Below are 26,821 nucleotides of genomic sequence, written 5' to 3'. Positions count from 1 at the left end.
TGCAGCGGTACCCAGCCCTCACACCCCTGGGGCTGGTGTATCCCAAAAAGACTGCAGGGCCAGCCCCTGTGCCATGGACTGCACCCGCGGCATCCCCAGCGCGGGATGGGCACCGACCGAGGGCTCGTTGTACGTCCCTGTGCTCGGGAATGTGCTGTTTCTTGTGAAAGGTTTTCTTCGGTTGGTCGTTTGATGTAATTTTTGTTCCATTGATTTTTTTTTGGAAAGTATTAAAGATGATTTTTTTTTTACTACTATGATTTCATATGATAACTGATTCTCCTGTAACTAGGAGATCCCAGCTTGTTTTGCACACTGGCACCCCTCAGCCTTGTGCTTGGGTTGGTATTTGCAGAGGAAAACTGATCCAAAAACGGATCCCAAAAGCTGCAGCAAGTCCCTGGTGCTCCTGGCACACGGCTGCCCCACGCCTACCCCCTGCAGCCCAAATGAGTCCCCTCACATCCTCCCACAGCTCCTGCTCACCTGTGTAGGCAAGAGAAACCCCCTCCCATCGCTTTTTTCACGTAAAAAATAAATCGGATTTATTGATTACAGTGAGATACATGATTTGGGTGCCGCACCAGTTCCCCCACTGGGCAGCCACCCACGCTGACAATATCCATAGGCACGCGACACGGACGTGAATCACTTCCATATGTACACGATTCCCCCGGTTACAGAGCAGCTTACAATACACAAGTGTCAAGTTTTCATGTCCATCTGGCCCCTGCCAGGTCCCCTTGGTGTCCCACCACCCCTGCTCACCCCCCACTGTGCCTCAGCCCAATAAAACACCAAAAAAAAAAAATCACCAAAAAATGGTTAATGCTGCAGAGGTACCCCAGTGCCCTGGGAGCATGTAGATGTCCCCTGCCAGGGCGGTGACATTTCTGCACCCAAACCCAGCCCAGGTGCAGTAGCCTCATGGCTGAGCCCTGCCCAACCCTCCCCTCACAGCACCAGCACTGGTACCAGCCTGGGAAGAGGCAGAGCCGGGGTCCCCACGCAGCACAGGACACGGATATTGCACTTTTCCCACCCGCGGGGTGCCCTGGAGCTCCTACAAGCTGCACACACACTGCTCTGCACAGCCTTCCCCTCCTGGAAGCGGCTCAGATGCCAGAAGTAAGCCCATGTCCTGCTCACCAGCCACGGAGGATGCACAAACACAGCCTGCTGGCACTGCATTTTGGCTGCAGGGCACACAGCGCTGAAGGCTCCCAGACAAGGGACCCCAGAGGGACAGCTCAGCCAACACCACTTCGCACCACTAGGAAGAGACATTCCATGGAGAATGCGTTTGCTCTCATCTGGTCCCCCCCAAAAAAATAAAAAGCAGCAGAAAGGCAAGGAAATGCTCCAGGGAAGAGGCTGTGCCCCCCGAGAGGAAGGAAAGCAGCAGCGTGGCAGGGCAGAGCCAGGTGCCCCTGGGCGTGCACTGGCCACAACGCAAGCAGCAAGAGGAGCAGAGGGAGAAGCACCAGCGAGCAGCCTCCTCCAGGGCACCGGAGCTGCAGCAGAGGATGGATGCCACCAGGGAGGCAGGAGGACCAGGAGGAAAGAAAAAAAAAAATCTTTTTGGGGATTTGACATTCAGTGAGGGACTGCAGATGCAGCCAGAGCGCACGGGGCCAGCTCGGGCACTGTAAACGAGGTGCTGGGTTCTGTGATGTGGGCAGCACGTGGAGCCCCCTGGCAGAGCAGAGAGGGCTCCACACACCCAAAATCCTAATGCTTCCAAAAAAACGTGCGTGGGACATGTGCGTTAGGAAACTGAACAAAACCCTTCCCTGCCAGCCCTCTCTGTTCGGTGCCAGAGAGGGCTGGGAACAGAGCGGGGGCACAGCAGGAGCCTGCGCCCACCGGTGGCGCTCGCACCCAGGGGTGCCATCGTGGGAGAGCTGGGGGCTCCCACACTGGCCCTGGGATGCTCCGCACCTCAGATGCTGCTCTCCTCCATCCCCACGGGGCCAGGGCAAGGAGGCAGCTCCACGCTCTCCAAGCTGAGCTGAGGTCTCTCTGTTGCCACAAAATAAAGTGCTGAGGGGGTGGGGAAAGGGAGAAAAAAGAAAACTGGCACGGAGAAGAGCAGTCCCTGTTCCCCACCCTGACTGAAAGGATGCGGGAAATACGGAAAGGTAGGGATTTAAAAAAAAATAATAAAAAAAAAATCTACATCCCCGGGATTCCTCCCCCTCCCAAAATACCTATTTACAGGAGTGCCGAGGGGGCTGCTTTGCTGCGTCACCTTCCCCCGAGGCAGGCACTGCCCCAGCCAGGGCCAGATCCCTCCTCCCCAGCCAGGCAGCCCCATCCCAAACCCACCGGGACTTGCAGGAGGAGAAGGGAGAGCATCCCCAGGGGCAACCTGCCCCTCGTGCCCCCAGCAGAGCACTCAGGGGGGCCGGGGGGACCGTCACTGCGCCGAGACGCTGGTGCCATTGATAACGGCCGCGGGCGTAGCCAGCTCCACCAGCGCCTCGTACGTCCCCACCACGAAGCCCACGAAGCCGATGAGGCTGATGGCCACGTCCTTGGCGATGACCAGAGGGTGCATGCCCTCCACGTAGTACGTGGCGATCTCCAGCAGCGGGGGGAAGATGAGAGCCAGGGCGCTGCTGCTGACGGAGCCCACCAGCGAGATAACGATGTCCAGGCGCGGGATGAGGATGGCCAGCACGCCTGGGGAAGCAGAGGACAGGAGGGTCAGCGAGGTGTGAAGGGAGCACAGCCAGCTCCAAACCACCCCCCTTTCACCCCAGTTAGAGCAAGCAAAGCAGTCACAGGGATGCTGTTACTTGCATGGTGCCTCTGCCCTTTTCACACACTGAACTTTGAAGAGAGACCCCAGCAAATGGATGCTGCTCGTGGAACAATCCCCAGCCCCATCACGAGAGCCAGCACTCGCTCCCCCGCACCTCCCAGGTCTCTGCCTCGCACCTGGGGAGCCTCAGAAAACCCACGAAAGCAGAAGGCGGCAGGAAAAAGCCGCATCCCCCCCACCCCTGAATAAATCCATGTGGTTTGCGAGCGTTTAGAACCTCCCCACCCCCGGAGCACCTCCAGCACAGCCTGGAGGGGCAACATTTGTCCCGTAAAAACTGCAGCCAAGGAAAATCCCCCTGGGAGACTCCTTCCAGCTTCCAATTAGTGGCTGCAAACCCCCGCACGTTCGTGCTCCCTCTCCTCCTGCTCAGGGCAGGTGGAGGAATGGGGACGGTGCCTTCTCCTTCCAACCACCGCCACCACAGCAGCTCCAGGCTCTCCTCCTGGTGCTGTGGGCCCACAAAACCCAGAGCCACCAATGGCATTTGCAGCTTGCCTCACTGGGAAAAATGCAAAAGGACTTTCAGGGGGGTCAGCAGGCAAGTGGCAGCTCCCACCAGCACACCCAGCTCCAGGGAAACCCAGCTCCTCCAGCCCTGTGCCAGGCACAGCAGCGCTTCAAACACAACAGCTCGATGCCAGCACCACCAAGACTGGAGGCAGAGATAGGGGAATGCCTGGGCAATGCCCTCTGCTGGGCATTTTGAACTTTTTGTGCCTGCCCCAAAAAGCTCCCCAAGAGCCTAGCTGGTGGATTTCTGGTCTCACTGTGTTGGGCCCTCCTGAGTTGTCCCAAAAGGAGTTCAGGGGGTTGCTGGATGGGCAGAGCTGCGAGGGGACATGGGACAGGAGGGTCCCTGCCACCAGGAGCATCCCTGCTCCAGTAGCTGGCTGCTAACAGCATCCTCAGCCCACCCCACCCCGCTCCCTGGGCTCAAAGCAAACACAATTAACGCCCCTCCGCAGCAGGCAGAGCTCAAGTACCAGCTGCAGCCCTCAGCCTCCGGGGCTGAGGTCGTGCTTTCCACAGATATTCATTCAAAGGGTTTCTGAAGCATGCTGGTTTTGAAGTCGAAGCTTGAAAGACACCCCTACACCAAATTGCATCCTCTCTTTGCGAGCCAAAAGCCACGATGCGGGCTTGTTCTGCGGCCACACACTCACACGATGAATATTTATGCAGCCCCCCCCCCATTGCTTTTATCCTCGCCAACAGCCACGGCGATTTCTTACGGGGAAAGATAAGGGGAGGAGGTACAAAGCAACCAGCACCCCCCTACCAACGCCCAGCTGCCTCCACGCCCCAAATGGGGGGGCACCACTGCTGCTGTTGCCTAAACCCACCATCAAACCCCCTGTTCCCCTGGCCAAGCACACCCCAAGGCCCGCAGGCAGCCCCGAGATCGACCACTGGCACTGGGGAGCTGGGGCACAGCGGGATTTCAGCCCTCACCACGCTGCAGGGACAGGACACGAGATCAAACGCTCGCTGCGGGCACTTTGGCCCTGCTTTGTGCCGGCTCCAGCTCCTCCACTAGCCTCTGGTCTCGCTCTCCGGCTGGACACGAAGAGGCTTTCCTCCTGCCTTTCTCGAGGAAATGAAAGGCAGAAAGATCAAAGGGGGCTCTTCTCAAAATGAGCTCTGAGCAATTAAGGGACCGGGGGAGGCGCCTGCCCCTCGCCCTGCTGCTTTCTGGGCCCCAACCCCGCTCTGGCTGCCACCAGCACGGCTCGGCCTGGGGCAACCCCAGCTGTACATAGTGTGGGGGACAAGAGGATGGAGAATCTGGGGGTTTTGGGGTGATGGCAAGTTGGATACGAGTCAGCAGCATGCCCTGGCAGCCCAAAGGGGTGCATCAGGCAGGGCCCTGCTGGCTGGCCAAGGGAAGGGGTCGTGCTGGCCTGCTTGGCCTGCTGCGGCCTCACCACCAGCACTGCGTGCTGCTTTGGGCACCACGGTGTAAAAAGGACAGAATAATAATAGAAAGCACCCAAAGGAGGGCTACAAAGATAGGGAAGGGTCTGGAGGGGAAGATGTGTGAGGAGTGGCTGAGGTCCCTGGGTTTGTTCAGCCCAGAGCGGAGCAGGCCGAGGGGAGGCCTCATGGCGGCCTGCAGCTCCCTCACGAGGGGAGCGGAGGGGCAGGCGCTGAGCTCTGCTCTCTGGGGACAGCGACAGGACCCGAGGGGACAGCATGGAGCTGGGACAGGGCAGGGTCAGGCTGGAGGTGAGGCAAAGGTTCTGCACCCAGAGGGTGTTTGGGCACTGGTTCAGGCTCCCCATGGACATGGTCACGGCCCTGAGCCTGCCCGTGTTCAATAAACATTTGGACAATGCTCTCAGACACACGGTCTGATTTTCGGGTGGTCCTGTGTGGAGACAGGATTTGGACTTGACGATCCTTGTGGGTCCCTTCCAGCTCGGGATATTCTCTGACTAAGACCTCAGCCAGCAGCAGCACCCTGCTCTCAGCCAGCTCCACGCTCTGCTCAAGCCCAAACCAGAGCCACTGGAACGCGGGGCCAGGCCTCTGATGCTCAGCTGCGGTGCATCAGCAGCATCACGCTGTGCAGAAATGCTCTTTTTTTTGGTGGATGACGCCTGGAAGCTCAGTCAAGCATCTCAGCTGTGCTGAGAACAGCAAGCATTTAGCCTGCAGGAATCAAAGCCAGCCAAAAATGAGATAACCCTGCACTTCAGTGACCTGGTGCCCCTTAGGTTTCCACACACCTACCTTTCCCAGCTCATATTTTCCCTGTTAAGAAGGCAGATAAGTCAAACCTCCTTCCCAACCTGCTAAAATCATGTGTTGGGCTGAACTTTAAAAGCACAGGGGCAGCTGCGCACAATGACTTCTGCAGCAAGCACTGGGCTGCACCTCAGTGCTGCAGACTCAGAGTCAGGGCAGAACACAGCCCTCTGGGAGGCTGAAACATTTCTGAGAACCTACAGCTCTTAAAAGCCATCTCCAGGGGTCCCAAACCAGCCAGGTCCAAACACTGCCCTCCCATGACTGTGGCAGAGCAATAAGCAGTGTCGGACTGTACATTGGCACTGCCCCAAAAGCTGTGCATCCTTCTGCAGGGAGAAGCCACCAGTCCCCAGAAAAGCCAGAAGATTCAAAGAGGCATCCCAGAAGGAATGACATCTCTAGATCTGGCCAGTAAACCTGGAAAAGCCCTCCAAGATCTCAGCTCAAAGCCAGAGGAGCAGAAGGCACCTCCAAGCCGTGCTGTTTCAGCCAGCACGTGAGGCTTGGGTAAGTCTCCTGCCAGCTCCACACCCTTCCAAAGGTCCAGCAGGCTCCGGTCTGAGCTGCCCACACACCAGACCAGCTGCTGGGACGTGGCATATAAAGCTCGATGGGACTGTATAGCTCCTCTAAATTAATTTGGACATTTGCCACCCCTCTGCAGAGAAGACCGCTCCCAGGCAGAGGGCTGAAGGCTCTGGGACAGGCTGCTCTCTACTCACAGGTCACGCTAACCAGGGCCACCCTGAGGAGCAGGTTGACCACCCAGCCCCAGCGCTCCGACACGCGGGCGACGAGGGGAGGGATGATGATCTCGGCGGGCACGTAGAACTGCACGGCGTACGTGAAGAAAATCCCAAAGGAGAAGAGCAGCTTGACAGCTTGGTATAACCTGCAAACGAGAAGGAGGGGACCAGTGAGATTCGGTCTTGTTCCAAACCCCTATGGCATCAACAGTAAGAAGGAGGAGCACTCTGCCAAGAAGGACTTTTGTATCCCAGCCATCTCCTCCTCTAAACATGCTCTTGACAAATTAAGGGTGATGCATTCACTTCACCGAGACACTTCTTGTGCAAGGGATAGCAGAACCTCCGAGCCCACACCTAATTAGAGGTTTCAGCCCTGGCTTTGCATAAGGAAGCAGCAGGCCAGCAGCCTCGAGTGTTGCTTCCCCTTGAGAAACCTCCTGGGCACGGATGTGAAGGGCTACTTCAAAAAATAAAAACAGGCACGGGGATGGCCAATATGCCTCTGCCCATGGGACAGGAGCCTAATTTGCCCCTTGACACATCACGGCACTCATCTATTTTGTAGATGTCCCTGTGCAGCACTGCCATTGCCCACTCCAGGTAACACATCCTCCAGGTTTGTCACCACTTAACGGAGGGATAGGGGCTCCGTGCTGCCCCCTCCACTCGTCCAGGATGACGCTGCAAGGTCTGCAGTGCCACGGGGTGGCCTTTTCCTGATTGCCAAGCATGGACAAACATTTCCTAACACAGATACTCAAGTGTTAGGAAACAGCCCTCACCGGAGACACGGCAAACAGCACTGATACTGCCTGCAGCCTGCAACCCCGACTCTCGGTCGGTGACCCAGAATGAAGTTCCTTCTGTCACCCGTCCCCAGAGGCGATGGTCCCCTTGAATTTCACCTGCAAAAATCCTGCTTCTGAGCTGAAGAAAGGGGAAAAAGCTCTCTTCCCTGTTTACAGCCAGGTGGAATTTATTCTCTGCCTTAAGACAGGAGATAAAGAACACCTTCTATGAGGCTTATCAGCTCCAGCCATGAATATTTCACTGATTTCACTTACTGCTGAGTAGGGAGAGGACTGCACTGCCAGCAGAAGTCTGGGCTTACGAAGCAAACAGAGTGCACACATCACCACTTCCACCTGCAACTCAGCCTCCTCCACAGAACTACGGAGCAGCTGTTTTCATACTGCAGCAGGGGGCAAGTGCGGCTGCAGGAGAGCCAGAGAGACACCTCCCTCCCGTCTCTGCCCTGAGATCCTGGCAGCCAGAACCAGGCTCTGTGACAGAGGAGCAATATCTGTAACCATATCATGTAACCATCAGCTACAGCCCTACCTGTTCCCCGAATCGAGGCATGCTGACCAAGCAGGAATCAGGGCTTGTAAAGCTGCAGCTGGAGCACTGTGTCCAGCCTGCCAGGACAAAACAGACACGAAGCTACCAGAGCAAGCTGAGGAGAAGCTACTGAGGCTGCTGGAGGACATGATGTGTAAGGAGAGGCTGAGACCTGTGTTTGTTCAGCACAAAGAGATCAAGGAGGATATTGTTACTGGCTTCAGCCACCTAATGGGAGAGCACGGAGAAGGCAAAGCCAGGCTCTGAGCTGCACAGCAGGGGGACCAGAGGCAGCAGGACAGAGCTGCAGCCCAGCAGGGTGGCTCAGCACCAGGACGTGGCCCCAGGGAGGTGGGGACTCTCCATCCCTTCTGACGTTCAGCACTGAAGTTGGCTGTGCTTTGAGTAGGTGGTTGGAGCCGATGCCCTCATGATACCCTCCACGAACCAAATGATCCTGCGATTCGATAGGCAAACAAAGCAAAGCTATCAGAAGAGTGCAGAGGGCACCCACTCGGCCAAGCATGCACCGCACACGACTTGAGCGCACGGTAGCCTTGAGCCACGCATCCCACACTCTGCACATCCCATGGCTGTGTTCTCAGGAACTGAACGCTGTAAAGCAATAAAGCGCTCTAAGGCAATCCATTTTTTAAGAGATGTTATTAAAAAAAGGCACCAAGTAAGGCTGGGTCCTGATTCTGCACGGGTCAGGAGCCAGGACTCCAAGCTCAAAGGGCAGTTTGAATACCAAGAAGGGGAAGAGCTCCAGGGTTAGCCTTGACCCAAAGAGAACTCAGGTGCAAGTGGGGTCTGGAGAGGCACTGCTTCTCCTGGAGAGCCACACCAGGTCATCCTGACAAGCTGTGCCCTGAGATATTTCAGCAAGAAATGGGAAACCCTCCTCTGGCATTACACACCTCCAACGGGCCGTACGCAACCAGGCATCTCCCCCCTCGCCGCAGGGCTTCCTCCCTTTTAGCTGGTGGGGTGAGGCAACCTTGCCAGGCTGCGAGGAAGGATTTCGGCAGAGCAGCACAGCGTTTCGGGGAGGTTGTGGTTAGACCCGGGCACCGGGAACCACCACGCTCCTCGCTCGAGGAAGCTGCGGTGGCAGAGAAACGAGGCTGGAAAAGTCCTTAGTCATCCCCTACCTCAACGACTGCCAGCAGGCTCGGCAGACGTGTTCCTAGAGACCTCCAGGCGATGGATACGGCTCAGCAAGGCTGCAGCATCTCCTCCGCCACCCCTGCCCTGTCTCCCACGCTGCAGGCAAGCCCCGTGATTTCTCACCCGCAGCCCTTCTGGCCAGCTGCTGCAGCCCGGCGCCTTTTTTACTGCTGGGGAGAAAACCCGCTGGCAAAGCAGAACTGGTAAAACACCCGTGTCAGGAGCAGGCCTTCAGCCATCACCCAGGGGGTAAGGCATGCAGGGGAAAACAGCCTTCAAGGCTTTAGCCTGAGTTTCCCAGCCCTCATTTTAACAAGACAGATAATGTATTTCCAAGCGCAGTGTTTACAGCCTCCATCAGACGTTTTGCCAGAAAGAAGCAGGCACGATAACTGAAGAGTTTCATGCTCTGAGTCACAAGAGACCACAGCACTCCTTGCCCAGGGGCAGCCCTGCCATGTTCTGGGGCTTCCCTGGGCCCTGCTTCCAAAGGGCCATATCTGAGAAATCCTACGTGTCTCCCCCCAGAAAATCACTTGGACAGAAAGAGAGAGAATCCCAGAAATACACATTTGACAGAGGATCTTGCTTTCCCCAGAGCCACGCCTGGGCAGCAGCAGAAGGCCAGGATGTGGAAGTCCAGCAGTGACTCAAAAACCCGAGTCCTGCCCAAATCTGCCCGGGCTGTGGGGAGGAGGCAGCACGTCACAGGGCGCAGCACCGAGCAGCTGCTGACCGAACTGAGGACAGGGCTGGGGAAGGGGGCAGCCACTTCAGCTGAAACTCTCACTTCGGTCTCCTGACAGATTTCAAGCCAGTGAAGGCTTCAAAGAGAAACTTTTTAAGCTCCACAGCCATCCTAACCAGCCTGGCAGCATCCTGAGGAACTGTTTTGCCTCAGGACAGCTTTCCAAGAAGCCTCGTGGCATCCAGACCAGACCTCAGCCCCGACACACAGAGATGCTTTGGGGCAAGCAGCACACGGAGGACACGAGCTTCTCCGCAGCCTCCTCCCTGCCTGCCAGGCAGGTGCCCCAGAGCAGCGAGTGGTGAGAAGGAACAGCGGTGGGGTTGTGCAAGGCCTCCTCGAATACTCCCAAGAGGAGCAAGCTGGGAAAGGCTTTTATTCCCAACGTCTGCATGCCGAAGAGCCTCCACGCTTCTCCTCACAAAGGCAAGGGGAGCTGCTGGCATTTCTCCTCCAGGGTGGATATGGAGCCACTACACTGAGCACCCCCCCCCCATTTTCTAACCCATCTTGGTGGCTGGTGTGAGCTGCCCTAGAGCCATACGAGAGGCCGTGCAGGACAGGCAGGTTGGAGGAGCTGCAGAATTCGGCCCCTAAGGGATGGAGCACCCTCACGGCCACAGCAGCCACGCACAAAGCCCCAGCTCGCCATGAGCTGCGAGGTGCCTGGGTGCAGAGCTTGGAGTAGGAGTTCAAGCTCCGGGGCTGCAAACAGGGAAACACAGCCCACGGGCAAAACCACCACATCTCCCCCACACCGGGAGCTCCCAGCTTTGGGTTTAGGTTTCCCACGTGCTTCGTTTGGGGAAGAGAAGCGGTTTGGTGCTGTTCACACATCACCTGGTATGCCAAGGGCTGTATCCAACGTCTCAACAAGCTCCTCTGGCCAGTTTTGGCCCTCCCTCCCCCAGGTGAGGTGACCTAAGGGGTGACCCTCTGCAGGGACTCACCAGCAGTTGGGCAGGTTGAGCGTGATGCTGGCCTGGATGCTCGCCCCAAAACGCAGGTAGCCCAGCACGCTCAGGCTGATGTACAGGATGGTGACGATCGTCATCCCCACGTAGAGTATCACCGGGAACTGCCGCGGGTTCTTCATCTTGTTTTCCAGAGGCAGCACCTGGGAGAGGAGGAGGAGGATGGAGCAGTTTTCCCCTGTTCCTCTGCACCCCCAGCCCCATAGCTGAGCACAGCCCTATGCACCGAGCCTGGAGACCCCAGCTGGACCTGCTGCACTGGAGATGAGACCCTCTGCTCAAATTTGAGACCTCTGGGCTTAGCACGGCGAGCCCCCAGCAGGGTCATTTGTGCCCTCACAAAGGGACCGTGTGCCTTGCCAGGGGCTGTGCCCACAGAAGCCCAGCACCTCAGGGCGATGCTGCCCACCCCGCATCCCAAAGCAGCACGGCTGTGCCATCCCGATCCCTTATCTTATTTTTCCCAGCAATGGCTGTGGCACTTTTTCCTCTCGCTCCAAGTTTGTACAGACAGGTTTCAAACAGGCAGGACAATAAAAAAAAGAACACACGAGAAAAAAAAAAAAAGGAGCAGGGACAATGCCCCATCTTGACACTACCAGCACTTGCTTCAAAGAATTTCAGCAAACATTTTTATAGCTGTCCTTGGGTGGTGGTGATTTCAAGGAGAGACAGTGGCAAGGCCAGAATAGCTTTTATTTGCTTCCCCACCTCCAAGCTACCAGCAAGAGATCTCTGTCCTGGGCAGAACATGCTGTAAATACTCCTCCTGGAATGGATTTGGCACGCTGCAGCCCCGTGTTTACATAGCCAGCTTATATTAAGAGATGAAAACATTTTTTTTTTTCTCCTTTGAAGGGAGCTCCCGGAAACAACCCACAGCATCTCAGCGAGCCATTAAGCCTTCCACCCACCCGGCCTTCTGCGCAGCTGCTCTATTTGCAGCACCTGGTACAGGAGGCACACAGAAATCCAGCTCCGCAGCAGGCTCATGCCGCGTGGCTGCTGGGGGGGGAAGTCACGCTGCCTCCCAGCAGGGTGGGGAGGAGCGGGTGACATTTTACCGTGCCGTGCCTTTCGGCCTCCCATTTCAGGATTCAGCCTGGAGCAAGAGCCAGGATGCCTCCTGCAGCTCTGCTGGCTGCCCTGTGCTAAGTGACACCCCCAGGGGAGCCCAACCTAGTGCCAGGCACGGCCCCCTTCAAAGCTCCTGCTCCTCCAGCCTCGGGTGGAAGCACCAAAGGCTGACCCTGGAGGTAGCCTGGAGTGAACAGCATCATCCAGAGCCTGGGCTGCTCTCAGGGAAGCTGCTCTGCAAATTTAGCTGCAATGCACAGCGGGTCCCACGGCAAGCCCGAGCGCAGGCTGAGCCTCTCATGCCATACACCGAGACTTACCACCCCGATGCCTTCAAAAGCAAAGATAGCCGTGCCAAAAAACAGAGGGTAGGTCTTCCAGGCTGCTACCAGGGGCAGGTTGCTGGGATCGGGAATGTCCTGGAGAAAAAAAAAAAAAGCCCATACTGAGTTGAGCAGCAGGGAGGACACAGCCTGGTCCCACAGCTCCCCATAGAGCAGAGGACCAGCACCACGCAGCCCCTCTCCACCCTCCCCACACACCACCACAACCCCAGCACCCCATAAAGCACAGGGATCCGCACGTACCCTGACGATGTACTGGTAGATGACCACAAGGCTGACCAGCATGGCCACGTTGGCCAGCATGGAGAAGATGGACAGGACCTTGAGGTTCTGGATGAACGACAGCAGCACCACGAAAGGCAGCAGGGACAGCATGTAGAGCCGGGAGTCCATGGTGGGGGTCAGGGCCACCGTGCGGTTCGAGTTGCAGTCGGTGGTGGTGTCGTTGGCAGCGGACACGACCTGGGGAAGCAGAGGGATGCTCCGGGAAGCCCATCAAGGTCTGACAGCCACAGACCTCGGCAGCCCACCCCAGGTGGCTGGGATGACCACCTCATTTCATTTCCAGAGGCAGCTGACTGACTCAAATCAAAGCCATGCAGCTCTTCAGGTGGTTTTGGAGCAGATCCCTGTTGCTCCAAAGCTATTTTCCAAACCAAAGCTCTGCCCAGCACGGTGCCACCTTGCCTGAGCTACCACCTGCACCCTCGCTCCCCACCTCAGACAGAAACAAGCAGCATTCCCCTCTCTCCACCCCAAAAATTTCAAAAAATGAACCCAAAGCAACCAACAGAGAAGGGTTAACAAGAGGCACTGCCACGGTGCAAGGGACCAGACTGCTACTGCAAGAGCAGGATTGGAGCACGCCAGGGGAATGGTGCTCAGCAGCATCCGCACGGCACGGAGCTGAGAGCACGGAGCTGCTGCCAGCTCCTTACAGCCCGGCAGCCAGGCGGGTTCAGGGTTTCTGTTTATTTTCCTCCCGACGCCAAGCAGAAGGAAACTCTTCACCGTGTAATTAACCTCCAGAGCCGTGGGATGAGGCAAAAAACTGGAATGCAAACCGGACCAAGCGAGGGAGTGGAGAGGTTCACGCCAGGTCCCGGTGGCCATCACACGCTGCTCGCTCACAGGGTATCAATAAACCAATTAGCCGAGCTGGGCAGGACATCAAAAGGCACAATTCCTCCTCTTTCACCCCATTCCTGCCTTCCCTCCCCAGGAATGAGCCTCTGCTTCTCCCGGCCAACACAGGCAGCTCCGACATCTCTTTATGGGGAGCAAACAAGGAGCCTCAGGCAGACCATGCCCTCCAAAAACACCCCAACGCAGGACTTGTACCTTCCTGAGCAGCAGCAGCCCCAAAAATCAGACCTTTTGTGAAAGGCAGGGCTGGGAAATGGGAGCTAGGGCACAGCCCAGGCTCCTCCACGCCTCCCAGCCAGGTCGGGGGGCTCTCCCTGCCTGCTCACGGAGCAGGAGCAAAGCCTCACCTGCCTCAGGTTGTCCGCCAGGAAGACGAAGTAGACGCAGCAGAAACCCAGCTGGGTGAGGATCAGGAAGAGCCCCACCACGCGCCTAGCAAAGAGAAAAAAACCACTTGTTAGAGATGTAACCTGGGAACAGGAGTGCACATCCCCTGGGACTCCTCTGACTGGGGGCAGAGCTAAATTAAATACCCCCAGCGTTACCTTCCCGGGGGGACACTGAGCACTGGGGCCAGGCGACCAAACACCATTTGGTGAGCCAAAAAATGTTTTGCATCCCTGCTGCTGGGCTGCCAGCACAGCTCCGGGACCAGCCAGCTCCACCCCAGCAGCTCAGCACCCTGCCCGGGGGCTCAGGTACCTTCCCCAGACGGCGTGTGTCCGCAGCCAGGCGCTGGGGGTGGACTCCAGCCCGTACATCACGGCTCCTCCATAGTCCACAAACTGCTTCTGGAACCTGCCCGGCACAGAGAGAGAGAGAGGAGAGGCATCACTTCAGCCCCATCTGCTGGCTCCCGTGGCAAACAGTGGCACAAACGGGGAAAAATCGGTGGTGAAGAAGCCCCAGGAGGTGCCCGGCTGAGGCTTCACCACGGGGAATTGGTGCTGGGAAGCTTCAGAAACGTGACAGGGGCCGGAGGGAGGGCTGGGAGAGCCGCAGGAGCCGCTCCTTACCTGTAGCAGAAGTGATGGGCGCATTTCACCAGGATGCTCATGCAGTGCACGGCCACGATGCCCATCACCAGCAGGCTCACAGGACCCAGCTGCGGGGGAACAGAGGGGGCAGGCTGCACTCTGACGGCCGGAGGCAGAGCTGCAGGACGGGGTTTGGGGTGCAGGCAGCGCCTGGCACCCAGGCAGGAGGAACCAGAGCACCCCCGGATCTCCCCACGGGCAGAGCCACCAGGAGAAACCCCACAGAGGGCACAACCCCGTGGCCCCACAGCACACCAACGGCCAGGGGATTGTGAGGTGTGTGCTGAGCACACCGAGAGGGCGCAGAGGCTGCGCGCTGCCTTACCAGGATGCCGGCATTCTTCAGAGCCAGGGGCAGCCCCAGCAGCCCCGTGCCGATGTTCCCCTTCAGGAGGTGGATCAGGGTCTGGTACCACCTGAGGGAGGGGAGATGCCGAGGTCACCCCGGGGCAGAAACACGCACCCAGAGCGCGCAGATGCAGCCCTCGGTGCTGCCCCGGGGCCAAACGCTGCTCCATGATGCTGGGGCAAACACGCACGAGGTCCAGACCCTATAGACCAAACCCAGCAGGAACTGGGACGGACTGGAGGTGAAGACTTCACTCTTTTAGCTCACCAAAACCCCCGCCACCCCCAGGGATCCCCCCCGCACCACCACCCCCCGGCACCGCAGCACGGAGCCACCGCTTGTCCCCTTCCACCCCCCAGTGCCAAACAAAGCCCCGGGGGGCAGGAGGGGTCCCTCACGTGGTGCCGTTGGTCTCCCCGAAGCGCTGGTAGGATTCGGGGTGCGCGAAGCCGTTGATGCCCCCGGGGGGGCTCCCCTCGGGCGTGACGTCCGTGGAGCTGTAGTCGTTGTAGTCCTCGCTGCGCAGGCGCCGCGTGGACATGGTCCCTGGGGACGGAGCCGTGTCAGGGCCACCGGGGGAGCCCAGCTCCACCGCCCCCAGCCCGGGCTCCTTGGCATCAGCCATGGTAGGGAGGGACGGGCTGCTTCTGCTGGAGGCAGCGCTCCCGCAGGGCTTTTATAGGGCGGGCTGCCCGCCCCAGCAATCAGCCAGCCGCCGTGCCCCGAGGTCAAGGACCCAGGGCACGTTCCCCCCCCCCTCCACGGCTCTTCCTCCAGGCTGGTGTCCCCGTTTCGGGCACACCCGTGTGGGTGTCCCTCGCTCTGGCCAGGAAAAGAGGTTTCCTAACATGCTTTTTTAGTTTTTTTGATAGTTAAAGGTCAAAAATTTGATTGTGCCCCATCAGGCTGGGGCACAGGCCCCATGCAGACAGCACGGCGCTCCCCCCAAAGGTTTCAGAGCCATGGAAGTGCCCACGGGACCAGGGGGCTGCCCAGTGCCGCCCGGCACACTCACTCCAGCCCAAAGCCAGCCCCTGCAAGCCCCACAAAATCCTTCAAACCCCACAAAACCTTTCAAACCCCCCAACAAAGCTCCTGCCCCTCAGCTTCAGCTGACGAGCCACGGGTTGCTTCAACTCCGGCACGCACCCCAAGGAGCTGACCTTGCACAGCCCGCTCCAAACCCAGCGCTCGCTTCCTCTTCAGGCACCAGAAAACGTCCGAGGGAAGAGCAAAGCCAGCGGCGAGCCCCGAGAGGGCAGCAGGAGCCCCAGGGCAGCACCCTTTTTCGGCTGAAACCTCCTCCTGCGTTTGCACAATGCCCGCCAGGAAACCGAGCGCCACCGGGGAACCGCGCCGGGCACCCGGCTCCGCTGCCCCCCGCAGTAACCCACGGAGTCAGAGGAGGACGGGGCTGCAGGAGAGCCCTGAGCGCAGCCCCCACCTCATCCTTCAGGCAGGGCAAAGACAAAAATCTCCTAAAATCTCCGAAAAGAAACAATCCTCCAGCTGCTGCCCGTCGCTCCAGCTCACCCGCCGCAGACACCGAGCGCTGTCCCCGCAGAGCCACCGCTCCCTGCCACCTCCCACAGCCAGCCCAGCTTCCCCGAGGCCTCCCGACCTCCCTCCTGTAGGATTTTCCTTCTTCCTTCCCCTCCCTGGGCTCAGGAGGATGCTCCGGGGATGCTCGGGCACCGCTTGTCCCCAGGCAGGTGACGGTGACAGGCGGGCACGTGCCGCAGCAGGGCCAGCCTCCTGCCCCACTGACTCGGCGCCTCCGCAGGGTGCCACCGGGGCCACCCAAAGGGTCCCCAAATGGGACGAGCCCTGCCTGCCCCGTCCCACCCCCAGCGGAAGCGGCAGAGGCGCCGCAGCCGGGCTCCGCTTCCTGCGGGGCGGCTCCGCACGCACCCCCGGGGTCACGCGAGGGAAGGAGCCCGGAGCCGCAGGCAGCCCCGACAGCGGGGAAACGGGGACCGAGGGCGTTTACCCCACACCAACCCCACGTGTGCTCCACATCCCAGCTGGCCACGCTGCCCCGGAGAGGTTCCCCTCCTGCAGCACCGGCAGCGGTGTGAGGGCAGCCACAGAGCCGGGGCCAGCCGCGCTCCCAAGCCGAGGGCAGGACACAAACCCCATAAATCACCCCCGCCCGGCCACGTCACGGTGCCCGGAGCTGCAGCGAAGTTTACACAAGCGAGGAAGCCGTTTGTCATCGCGCAGGGCTCCGCCGAGCAGCCCCGGCCACCGCTGGGCACGAGGGAACCGAACGCAGCCCCTACAGGGAGCGGGGCAGCACCACAACCCCAAATCCCAGCTGCCTTCACGCGTGTTCCCCTACACGAGCAGCCCTGTTACAGTTCAGTGTAGGGGCACAGGCGCTGCTCCTTGTCCCCGATGGTCCCCACCCCACGCAGGACACGCAGCCACCGGGAAAAGCTTTTGTTAAATGGGATAAAATGGGAGCTCAGCGTGTCCCAGCCACGGTGTTTGGCGCGCTGCTGCCTGCAGCACATCCCAACAGGACACAATGGGGTTCTGGACGTGCCCCACACACTGCACCCCATACATCACAACCCATGTGCCCCACATACTTCACGCACTCTATGCACGGCATCCCATGCACCCCACACCACACCACCAAGCACCCCACAGGCTGCCAGCACCCCTGTCCCCTAGAACTGCCCTGCAGGGTGCCCCCCCACACCCCATACACCCCACATACCACATGTACATCATGTACCCCACTCATCCCATACACCCCCTATACACCCCATATACCCCACGTACCCCCTGTCCTCCATGTACCCCACACACCTCATATACCCCATATATCCTATACACCCCCTGTACCCCACACGCACACCCTATACACCCCCTATACCCCATACACCCCACACATCCCATACACCCCCTATACCCCACATATACCCTATGTACCCCGTCCCTCATGTACCCCACACCCCCCATACACCCCCCACACCCCCCAATACCCTATACACCCCCTATACCCCATATATCCCATATACCCCCTATACCCCATACACCTCATATACCCCATATATCCTATATACCCCATGCACACCACACCCCCCACACCCCCCCCATACCCCACACACCTCCTATACCCCACACATCCCCTATACCCCACACCCCCCGTATACCTCCCCTTACCCCCCCCCATACCCGCACCTCGCCGCCGCCCCCCTCCGCAGCGGCCCCGGCCGGGCGCGCTCCCTGGGCCGCGCGGTCACGTGACACCCCGCTCAGCTGACCGCGCCGCCCGGCCGAGCCCTCCGCCGCGCCTGCGCACGGAGGGGCAGCGAAGCCGAGGGGCGTGGCCACGAAGTGCGGGCAAGTGGGCGTGGCGGGGGGCGTGGCGGTGGGCGTGGCGGTGGGCGTGGCCTGGCGCCGTGGCGCGCCCTGGCGGCGAAACCGCGGGAAAACGTGGCGGGAACCGCGGCCACGCGGTGCCGGCGGCTCCGCAGCGCCGAGCGCAGCCCGGCGGGGGCAGCAGCTCCCGGCCCGCCCCCAGCCCACCCCCAGCGCCACCAGGCTGCAGCCCCGCGTCCTCCTACAAACGTTTATTAAGGGCCCGGCGGGGGGGAGCCGGGAGCAGGGAGCGGAGGGGGGGTGTTAGTGGTGCTGCGGGGCGAGGTTTAGGGCACCGGGAGGAGGTGGGAGCATGTCGGGGGGGTGAGGCACCTCCTGCAGGCTCTGCCCAGGCAGCCGTACCGTGGTTAAGGCGTTAAAGTGCGGGGGGGACCGGCAGCAGGCACGGAACGACAGCGAATGGGGGGGGATAGATGGGGGTTAGGGGGTCACTGGCACCTCTGGGCTGTGGGGATGTGGCCGGTGTCAGAACGGGGTCAGGATGTGCAGGGCAGTGTAATTGCAGCAGGATGGATGCTGCCCGCTAAGCCCAGTCCCTACACCACTAAGCAACCCCCAGGCTGCAGCTGAAGGGCCCCCAAATGTGACCAGGCTGCTGGTCTTGGTGGTGCAGCCCCAGTTCATCCCACGCTGGGTGCAGCATCCTGCCTCGGCTTGGTCCCAGGGGCGAAATGAGATGAGCGGGACTTGGCCTTGGCCTTGGCCGTGTCACAGCCACGTCCCACCCTGAGCAATTGTGGCCCGTGGCCAGCCACCTCCCCTGGCTGCTGGGAGCAGCGCGAGCCGCCTGGTGCCTTGTGTCTGGCTGGGGTTTGGGGCTCTCCCCCCTTTTGTGCTCATTTTGTCGCAGGCAGGCGCACGGGGAGGTGTCCCCACAAGGACCTCGTGTCTCCGAGCTGGTCCCACGCACACCATGGGGATGCTCCAAGGGCAGACCGGAGCTGCCGTGCTGGGGACAGGTCTCCTGCAGCTGCTCTGGGGACACTTCTGTGACATTGCCCCATCTGTGCTCCGGCCAGAGGTGGGGACAGCCACCACAGCTCGCCCTGCATCCCTCCAGCCTCCTCCCCACGTGCTCCCTCCTTTCCTTGGTCTCCTTCAAGAAATATTGCTTCTCCCTGGAATGTTTGTTTGTTTGCTTGTTCGTTGTTTTTGTTTTCTTTTGTTTTGTTTTCTCTAAAATTCCCCTGGTGAGATTAAGAAAAGTTTAAAAAAAGGGCAAGCAGGTAAAAAAAATAGCTACCCCCAAGCCCCACCAACAGGCTGGGGGGAGGCTCCGAAGCCACCCTGTTCTGGGCTGGGGACACGGGTGGTGGGGTTGGGGACAGAGGGACACCCACGGGGGGCCCTCCTGTGCTTAGCATGAGAGGGGGAAATGGGGCGGGGGGTTGGGGAGGCTCCTCCTGGCAGCTGTGTCACTCTCCCTGCAGGGACAGGGCTGGGGAAAGCTCCTGAGCTCGCCCAAATCTCTTCTCCTGCTTCAGATGTTAGTTTGGGACCACAGGGAGGGACACGGCGCTGGGGGGGTGCAGACAGAGGCGGGGACGGAGGTGGGGTGGGGTGGGAGAGGTTGGACAGGGTGAGATGAATGAGATGCAACCGGACAGGATGAGATGAGACGAGGGGAAAAAAGGCAACGGGGGGAGGAGGGATGGCCCCCCCCCAGCCCCTCACTGGGACTGCAGGGAGAAGCCCAGCTTGACGCAGGCCAGCTCCTCTCCCTTGCTGCTGACCACCGCCCGCACGCGGTAGTTGCCGTTGGTCATGAAGGAGGGCAGCTCGACGTCAGGCAGGGCGAAATCGCTGGCTGGCAGGGAGTAGGAGCCCTGCGGAGACAGGAGGTGTATCAGCACGGCCCCCCCCGAGCCCCCCGTCACCCTCCCTGAGACCACCCATGGGCAGCCCCAGGGCCGTACCGCTTTGAAGGGGCAGTGGCAGGGGATGCCGTAGGTGAGCAGTGGCTCCGGGCAGGGGGTGCCGGGCGGGATGAGGGTGTCGAGGATGGTGCAGATGTCGTCGTAGGTGCAGCTGCCCAGCTGGTCGATGCAGGGCAGCTGGATCCAGAGGTCGCCCAGAGCCTTCTCCACCACCAGCACCGTCTGGAAGAAAAGGTGTCCGGCACCAGTGCGACCAGCACGGGCACCCAGCGCCCCCTCCCCAGCCACCTCTCACTCCAGAAACATTTTGGGATGTCTACGTGTGCAGCACAAGCCCTCATCTCCTTGGCCTCCTCCCTCCTTCCCCCTTCTGCTTTCGGTTCCTCTCCCCCCACAGGTTTCCCTTCCTCCAGGCTCAACCTCACCCCTTGGCACCGAGCTCTGCATGCGCCCGCTGCTTCCCCAAACCCCGCTGCCCCGAGCCACCTGGCTGGGCGAGGACACGGCACCCTGCTGGCCCCCTGCCCCACAGCCCGGCCCCGGCAGGCACCGTGGTCACCTTGGGCAGCAAGCCACCACGGACCTGTTCAGTCTCATCCCCCAAAGTCCCCAAAAAGTGCTGCAGCACGGCCAGGCTGGCCGGGGCATGTTCTGGGATGGAGCAGCCGGGGGACGTTCAGCCTGGCACCACCCCGAGCCCGGTCTCCCCAGAAGGCGGCTCATTTTGGGCCATTTTCTGGCTCCTGGTGGTTTCACGAGGCTCCCCGCCCGCCCTCGTGCCAGCACCCACCTTCAGAGGGGAGGCCATGGCCTTGTTCCCGTTCACGGCCGCGCTGATGCGCAGGTTCCCCGGGATGCTGATGGGGTCGGGCGCCACGGAGAGGCTCTGGAGCACGACGGGATCCTTCCCCTCACCGCAGTTCTCCCAGGAGAAGCCTCCAACCTGCGGCACCGGGGGGAGAAGAGTCAGATCCCGGGTCTGCCTTGCCCTGGGTCTGCAGGGGGCTTCCCCAGGGCTGGTCCCCCAACACGCCTGCTCACAGACAGGCAGAAAATGCCCTTCAGCCCCCCCATAAAGCCAAACCTTCCCTCCCCCTCCTCTCTCAGACCCCCAACCCCACGAGCCTCAGGGCATTTCAGGATCTCCCCATCAGAAAGCACTTACAACCCCCCATTCCATGTGCATTTTCCCCAAAACCCTGTTCCCAGGCTGATGTCTCCACACCAGCCAGGTCAGCCTCGAAATGCCTGGCGTGCAAACGAGCTGAAAATCATTTTTCACACCGGTTTCAGCACCGCAGAGCAAAGGTTGTGAAAGGGAAGGTGAGAGGAAGCGGTGTGGGCTGGCGGTGGCCGGAGCTGCTCGCTGCACAGACGGCGCTGGGGCTGGGGCAGCTCCCAGCCTTGCCTTGGGAAATCGGCTCTCGCTTTGCACTTCAAACGAGGTGGAATATTTCCCCAGTCCCTGGTGCTCGGGAGAGGCAGACGAGCCTGACTCATCAGCCTCCGTGCTCCTTTCCACTCCTCCAGACACCTCGCGGGGCGGGCGCCGAGCCAGCTGGGGGACCTGGGCTGGGGAAGCGTCTGGAGGAGCCTGGTGAGCAGTTTGCTCCGGTGGGATGAGGGAAACCCACGTGTAGGGGATGCCAGGTGCACGCGGGGGATGTCACACGGATGGGGGGACATCCTCTGTGTGTCCTGCACCGTTTGCTGTGGGTTCGGGAGAGGGGAATGGGGTCGTGCCCACCAGGAAACCTCGATGCTCTGGTGCTGCTTCTCCTTGCCCTGCTCAGCACCCTGGGCTCACGGGGACGGCCGGGCTCAGCCCTCTGATATTTCCTTCATGTTCCACCAGTTGGCAAAGCCAGCAGTGAGTGCTGGCAACACATTTTGCTCCCAAACCACAGCGTGGAGCAGAACAATCCCTCGGCGCCAGCGGTGGTGGCAGCCCTGGCCCCGCTGGATGCGTCGCCTCGCATCCACCAGCCCTTGGGCAGCCTCCGGGACCGGGCGAGCAGGTGGAAGCAGCCAGAGCAGGCGGGGTGCTTCCAACCACAGAGATAGAAAACCCGAAATCTCAGGCGGGAGGATGCCGGGGCCGTGCAGCACGAGCAGGTTTGGCTGGAGCTGCCCCGCGAGCGGTGGCGGCGGCTGCGCGCCCCGGTGCCCGCCCCGGCGGCGGCACTGCCCACGCGGGGAGCAGCCCCAGCTGGGCGCAGGGCAAGCCAGGGCACGGGCAGCACGTCCTGGGCTTTTGCAAGAGCTCGGAGCCCCTGCAGCCCCGTGCCCGTGGGGCTGAGGGCCCAGAGGTGAGGAGGAGGGGAAGCTGGAGCGTGGGTGCGTGCGGCCGTGCGCCCCCAGCCCCTTCGCGGAGCCCTGTCCGGCCGTCATGCCCGGCTGCCCCCTCCCCAGGCAACATCGGATTCACTGGAAACAAACCAAGAAAAAAATAAAAGATTTCCTTCCACAGCACGTGAAAGTCATGCGGAGGTTCCCCAGAGCTGCCAGGGAGTCTTCTCTCTGTGTTTCAATCGGCGAGGGTGGATCCTGCTGCCTGGCGCTGCGTGGGAGAGCGCACGGAGGGCAGGAATAACGCCCGGGCTGCCAGGAGGCTGCACCGAGCTCCCAGCCAGCTGAAAAGAGGCCACCGGGCTTCTCCTTCCCGAGGGGTTTATCCAAACCCAAACCCCTGGCTGCTCAGAGATGGGGAGATCCCGACCTCCAGTCCGCAGCCGTGCCCAAAAAGCTGCGGTGGGGTTCATGGGGTCCCTCCTCACCCCCAGCCCTGCTTGGTGACCCCGGGCATTGCACGGGGCGTTCGGGCAGGGTCAGAAAACACATTTGCTCTCTTGCAAAACCCCGCGGCGTGCTGAGAGCCCTCCTGACCGACCGCACCGCCCTCTGCGCCCCCACAAAGCCCCCCCAAACCCCCTGGACCCCCCTTCCCTGCAGCCAGGGGAGCGGGGAGGAAGGCTGGGGAGTTCTCTCACCTTGCTCAGCCTCCTGGAGCCGCTCCTCTCCACCAGGAGCTGCGGCCGCAAGGCTCCCAGCGCGGCCGGGCACAGCTGCAGCAGGGCGCAGAGCGCCAGCACCAGCCCCGCTGCCGGCATGGCCACGGCGCCTCCGCTCGCTGCACGGCAGCTGCTCCGAAATCGGGGAGACGAGCCCGGGATGGGAGATGCGAGAGGCGAGGGCCGGCCACGGGGCTCGAGGAGCTTTGCTGCAGCTCGCAGGGCCTGGGCTGGCAGCGGGGAGGCCGGGGGAACCAGGACGCGCTGTGCGCCGGGGCTGCACCCTGCTAGCTGCACGCCCAGCCCAGCTCCCGATTCCCCTCCCTCCACTTGTGCATGCTCGCAGGCTTTCCCATCCTCCTTTTTTTTTTTTTTCTTTCTTTGATTTTTTTTTTTTCTCTCTCCAAGCACGGGACTGGAGCTGCAGGGTTGCAGGACGGGAAGCGCTGCCTTCCCAAGCACCCACGGCTCGCCCTGCACCAGCACGGGGAGGGGGGGCTGGGACACCGAGCAGGGACAGGGACACCGAGGTGCCCACACCGTACCCTGGGCACCCACAGCACACAGAACACCTCCCCATCTCCCACCCCTCATCGCCAGCCCCGCTCGGGCTGTCTGAGACATCTGCAAGCATGCACAGGGGCTGCACGTGCCCCCCCCCCGGCCAGGCACAAGGAGCCCCGTGCCCCCCCTCGCTCGGCACAAGGACACCCAGCAGCTGGAGCAACCCGAGACCCAGCTCCGTGCCGCGCGTGCTGCAGCAGGGTGGGGGATCCCAGTTTGCTCCAGCACCCCGCTGCCCACCACCCACCCCCATTTCACCATTTAACACCCCCCTGGTCCCGTCCTCCCCCATTTGGGCACCGCTGCCCAGCCCCAGTTTGGGGTCGTTCCCCACCAGTCCCCGGGGGGAACACGAGCGGGGCAGGACTCAGACTTTCCTCCCCTCGCGTGCAGATGCTGGCCAAGCTCCCCGTATGGTTCCCAGCCCTGGGAAGGGTGTCCTAGCTCCTCCAGCCCTGCCGGAGCTCTATTTTTAGCTTTTCATCCTTATTTAGCAGCACGGCCGGCCGGGAGCACGCAGAAGGACGCGGCAGCGGGCAGGGGATGGGACGGGCGCTGCCCCCGGCGACAACTGCGCCCCTGATCCCCCTGCTGGGGCTTAAGGGCGAGGAATAAATAGCCCCCATTCCTGCAGGCCCTCCTCCTCCCCGGGAGCAGGGCGGAAAGTTTTCCCCGGGATTGGTTTCGTGGTGGGGGCCTGGAGAACGGGGATGGAGATGCGTGGGGAGAGGCGCAGGCACCCGGCACCGTGCCCTTCGCCACCAGCGTGGGTGAGGGTATCCCTCCTCCATCCCCGTCCTGTCCGCAGGGCTTTTTTCAGTGTAAAAAAATAAAATTAAATAAAAAATAAACTAAAAATGAAGATTAAAATTAAAAATTAAAATTAAAATTAAAAAATAAAACTGAGAATTGAGTGTATGGGTCTGGAACGCGCTGCGGTGGCAGGGAACCACCTCTTTCTGTCTGGAAGATGGCAGAGGCAGGAGTGCCTGGGAATCACCACTCGTCCTCCACGTATGGAGGACACCGAAGGAGCCCAGGAGGCTTTTTTGGCCCCAGCACCCACGAGATCCTTCCCGTCTCACACAGCTCCCCGAGCTCCCCCACCCGAGCTGCGCCCAAGTCACGAGGGCTCGGCGGCTCTGGCTCAACGCCTTTGATTTGCATAGCAGGAAAGCAGCCGTGGAGATAAGTGACAAGGCGAACGACTTCGCCTCTCCTTTACAAAAGCAATCCGAGAGCAAATAAAAAGAGGGCCAAAGGCTGCAACCACCGAACCCCCCGCTCCATCCCCCTGTGCCTGCTCCTGGCCGCTAAATCTCTTTGTTCCCTTCTTTCCTTCCTCCTTTTCCTTCTTTCTTTTTTTTTCCAGAAGTGGTGGTTTCTGGAAAAAAAACAAAAAATGGGCAGGAGAGGGGAAAAAGGCATTGAATGATCCCAGCAGGTACCTGTGCGCATGGGACACCCAGAAGGTTCAGGGGTCCAGCCCCAGGAGGGACCCCCCCACGCTGGCACCAACCCCCCCTGCTGCCACCCCGTCCTGCCCAGTCCTCACCAGCTGCAGCTGGAGGGAGAGAGACACTCGAGCAGCTCGCACAAATGCTCCTCTTATCCATCAGCTTGGGCAAACACTTTGAAGCACCATCGGTACAAATTAACTCTGTACTGGGTCAGCTGCCACCCTACTAAGAGTAATTCAGCAGAGCACGAGATAAACCCTCCCGGGATCGCTTTTCCAGGCAAAACCCCTGGGGTGCCTCCAGTCGCTGCCATTCCTGGGAACCCAGGGACATCGCAGCGTCCCTGCCACCTCCGAAATCCTGGCAGAGATCCCCGGCCACCCCTGGGATGGGGCAAAGCTGGTGGGGCCAGCACAACCCCAATTCCCCCCGGCACTGCCACCCAGGCTGAGCACAGCTCCGATTTGCACCCTGCTCTTTCCCCACGCCACAGGGGCTTGGGGAGCTGACACATCACCCCCCAGGCAGGGGCAGGGGGACACCGGTGGCACAGCCTTGGGGGTGCTTAATGGGAGTCCCAAAGATTTCTCAGCGAGAAGGCAAACTGCAAAACAAGCCGAAGGCACCCCGGATGGGTTGGCCACGCGCTGCTTCTGCTTTCCTGCCTCTGCACAGGCAGAAATCCCCTCTGCCACGCTCCCCTGCGTCTCCAGCGTGGTTTGCAGGCACCAGCCCGTGTGTGCCCAGCACCCCACGCTGCCCGGCAGCGCTTTCTAGGGCCAGGGGGAGAAGCCCCATGGCCACGTCCTGGTCCTCGCCCCATGGAGAGCCCCTGCTTTGCTGGGAAGCAGCTGGGCACTCAAGTTTCCGGCTGTTTAACCACCACCCTGCAAAGGGAGCAGATTATCGACGCAGAGAGAAGCACATCAGCGGGGCTGGTAGGGGAAATCTCTCCAGCGGGGCGCATCCTGCGCAGCCCACACAGGAAAGACTGGAGAAAATGGGTAAAATCAAGCTCAAACAGGAGATTTTGGGGGCAGCACAGGCAGCAGGCAGTGCTGGGGATGAACCAGAGGAATCCAGGCTTTGCGGGGCGTCTCGCTGCACCCCATATCTGCACCCCACTGTGACCCCGGATCACCACGGGCACGCGTGCGCACCGCTGGAGATCTGCACCCCAGCCAGCCGTGCTGGCAGCCGGGCTCTCCTCAGCTGTGCACGCAGTTGTTTCGCTGAACCAAGGCACCAGCAGCGTGAGTTCAGCCCCAAAATATGCGCGCGCTTCTGCGCCTGCCCGCGCTTCGTGCCTTCAGCCTCCGAAATCTGGCTCCGGGTTTGTTAATTAACCCTGGCGAGGTGGGGAGCAGCTCCCTGCAGCCGTTTTTATCCGGTAAAGGATCTGCTCAGCCTGGTGAGCCGGGGAAAGAGGTTTTGGGGAGATAAGAGCAGCGATGCTCGCCGTGGTTCCGACCGGTGCCAGGAAGCTGCCGTGACTCAGGGCACTGCTCCCAGGTCCCGCAGCACCTACCCGAGAGGACGCAGCCAGCCGGTCCCACCAGTCCCCACCCTCCCATCCCAAAAGCATTGCACAAGTCCCCTGGGAAGTGGGGGTGTCCCCGGCCCCATCCCGGTGTCACCCCAGCAGCTCGGGGCAGCAGCACCACCTCCGAGGCGCGGGTGACACCTCAGCACCTCCCCGGTGGCACCCTGCCACCCGCCCAGCCGCGGGCTGCTTGGACTTCTCCCAGGGGAAATTTGGAAAATGTCAGAATAGAAACTTGTTGACAAATTCTGGCGGCGTTTCCATACGGGCACAGCCTTGTGACCAGGTTGAAACACTTTTTACGGCAGTGCTGGGTGGCAAAGTTGTCTTCTTCTTCTTTTTTTTTTTTTTTTTTTTTTTTAAGGTCAGGATGTGTTTTCTTTTAGAAATGTTTGTTATTTTATAGGATTTTAAAAAATCATCACAACCCAAGCAGGTGGAGGAACCTGCCTTCTTT

The 26,821-nt window shown here is 60.4% G+C and overlaps 2 protein-coding genes across 4 annotated transcripts; both read right to left on the bottom strand.

Annotated features, from left to right (window-relative positions):
• Positions 1-518: 518 nt before the first annotated feature.
• Positions 519-17,862, bottom strand: LOC137864038 (proton-coupled amino acid transporter 1-like). Of its 3 annotated transcripts, none has more exons than XM_068697768.1 (11): positions 17,709-17,862; positions 14,915-15,062; positions 14,493-14,583; positions 14,147-14,235; positions 13,833-13,928; positions 13,478-13,562; positions 12,228-12,446; positions 11,961-12,059; positions 10,540-10,706; positions 6,304-6,473; positions 519-2,685 (listed from the first exon to the last, which is right to left on the bottom strand). In XM_068697768.1, exons 2-11 carry the CDS (start codon positions 15,055-15,057, stop codon positions 2,420-2,422), a joined length of 1,425 nt encoding a protein of 474 aa, XP_068553869.1. In that variant the 5' UTR covers positions 15,058-15,062; positions 17,709-17,862; the 3' UTR covers positions 519-2,419. The 3 variants fall into 3 exon arrangements, with proteins under 3 accessions (XP_068553869.1, XP_068553871.1, XP_068553870.1); XM_068697770.1 differs by having other exon boundaries at positions 17,703-17,811; XM_068697769.1 differs by lacking the exon at positions 17,709-17,862 and adding an exon at positions 16,138-17,097.
• A 223-nt stretch (positions 17,863-18,085) lies between these two features.
• GM2A (ganglioside GM2 activator) lies at positions 18,086-23,116 on the bottom strand. The gene is made up of 4 exons (XM_068697771.1): positions 22,777-23,116; positions 20,577-20,729; positions 19,826-20,008; positions 18,086-19,735 (listed from the first exon to the last, which is right to left on the bottom strand). The coding sequence occupies exons 1-4, from the start codon at positions 22,894-22,896 to the stop codon at positions 19,580-19,582; spliced, it is 612 nt and encodes a 203-aa protein (XP_068553872.1). The 5' UTR covers positions 22,897-23,116; the 3' UTR covers positions 18,086-19,579.
• Between the last annotated feature and the right edge of the window lie 3,705 nt (positions 23,117-26,821).

Source organism: Anas acuta, chromosome 14 (genome assembly GCF_963932015.1).
Source record: "Anas acuta chromosome 14, bAnaAcu1.1, whole genome shotgun sequence".
NCBI classification, from domain to species: domain Eukaryota; kingdom Metazoa; phylum Chordata; class Aves; order Anseriformes; family Anatidae; genus Anas; species Anas acuta.
Note: the sequence above shows the minus strand (reverse complement) of the source record. Positions and strands in the feature narration are given on the sequence as shown.

Bases quoted from the DNA above. Each gene is read 5' to 3' on its own strand.
- LOC137864038 (XM_068697768.1), bottom strand. From the start codon at position 15,057: ATGTCCACGCGGCGCCTGCGCAGCGAGGACTACAACGACTACAGCTCC. The intron at 14,584-14,914 runs GTGAGGGACCCC...CCCCTCCCTCAG, and splicing joins GGGGAGACCAACGGCACCAC to GTGGTACCAGACCCTGATCC. The intron at 2,686-6,303 runs GTGAGTAGAGAG...CTGCTTCCCCAG, and splicing joins GGCCCTGGTTAGCGTGACCT to GCGTGCTGGCCATCCTCATC.
- GM2A (XM_068697771.1), bottom strand. From the start codon at position 22,896: ATGCCGGCAGCGGGGCTGGTGCTGGCGCTCTGCGCCCTGCTGCAGCTG. The intron at 20,009-20,576 runs GTGGGTGCTGGC...CTTTTCTTCCAG, and splicing joins CCATGGCCTCCCCTCTGAAG to ACGGTGCTGGTGGTGGAGAA. The intron at 19,736-19,825 runs GTACGGCCCTGG...CTGTCTCCGCAG, and splicing joins GCCACTGCCCCTTCAAAGCG to GGCTCCTACTCCCTGCCAGC.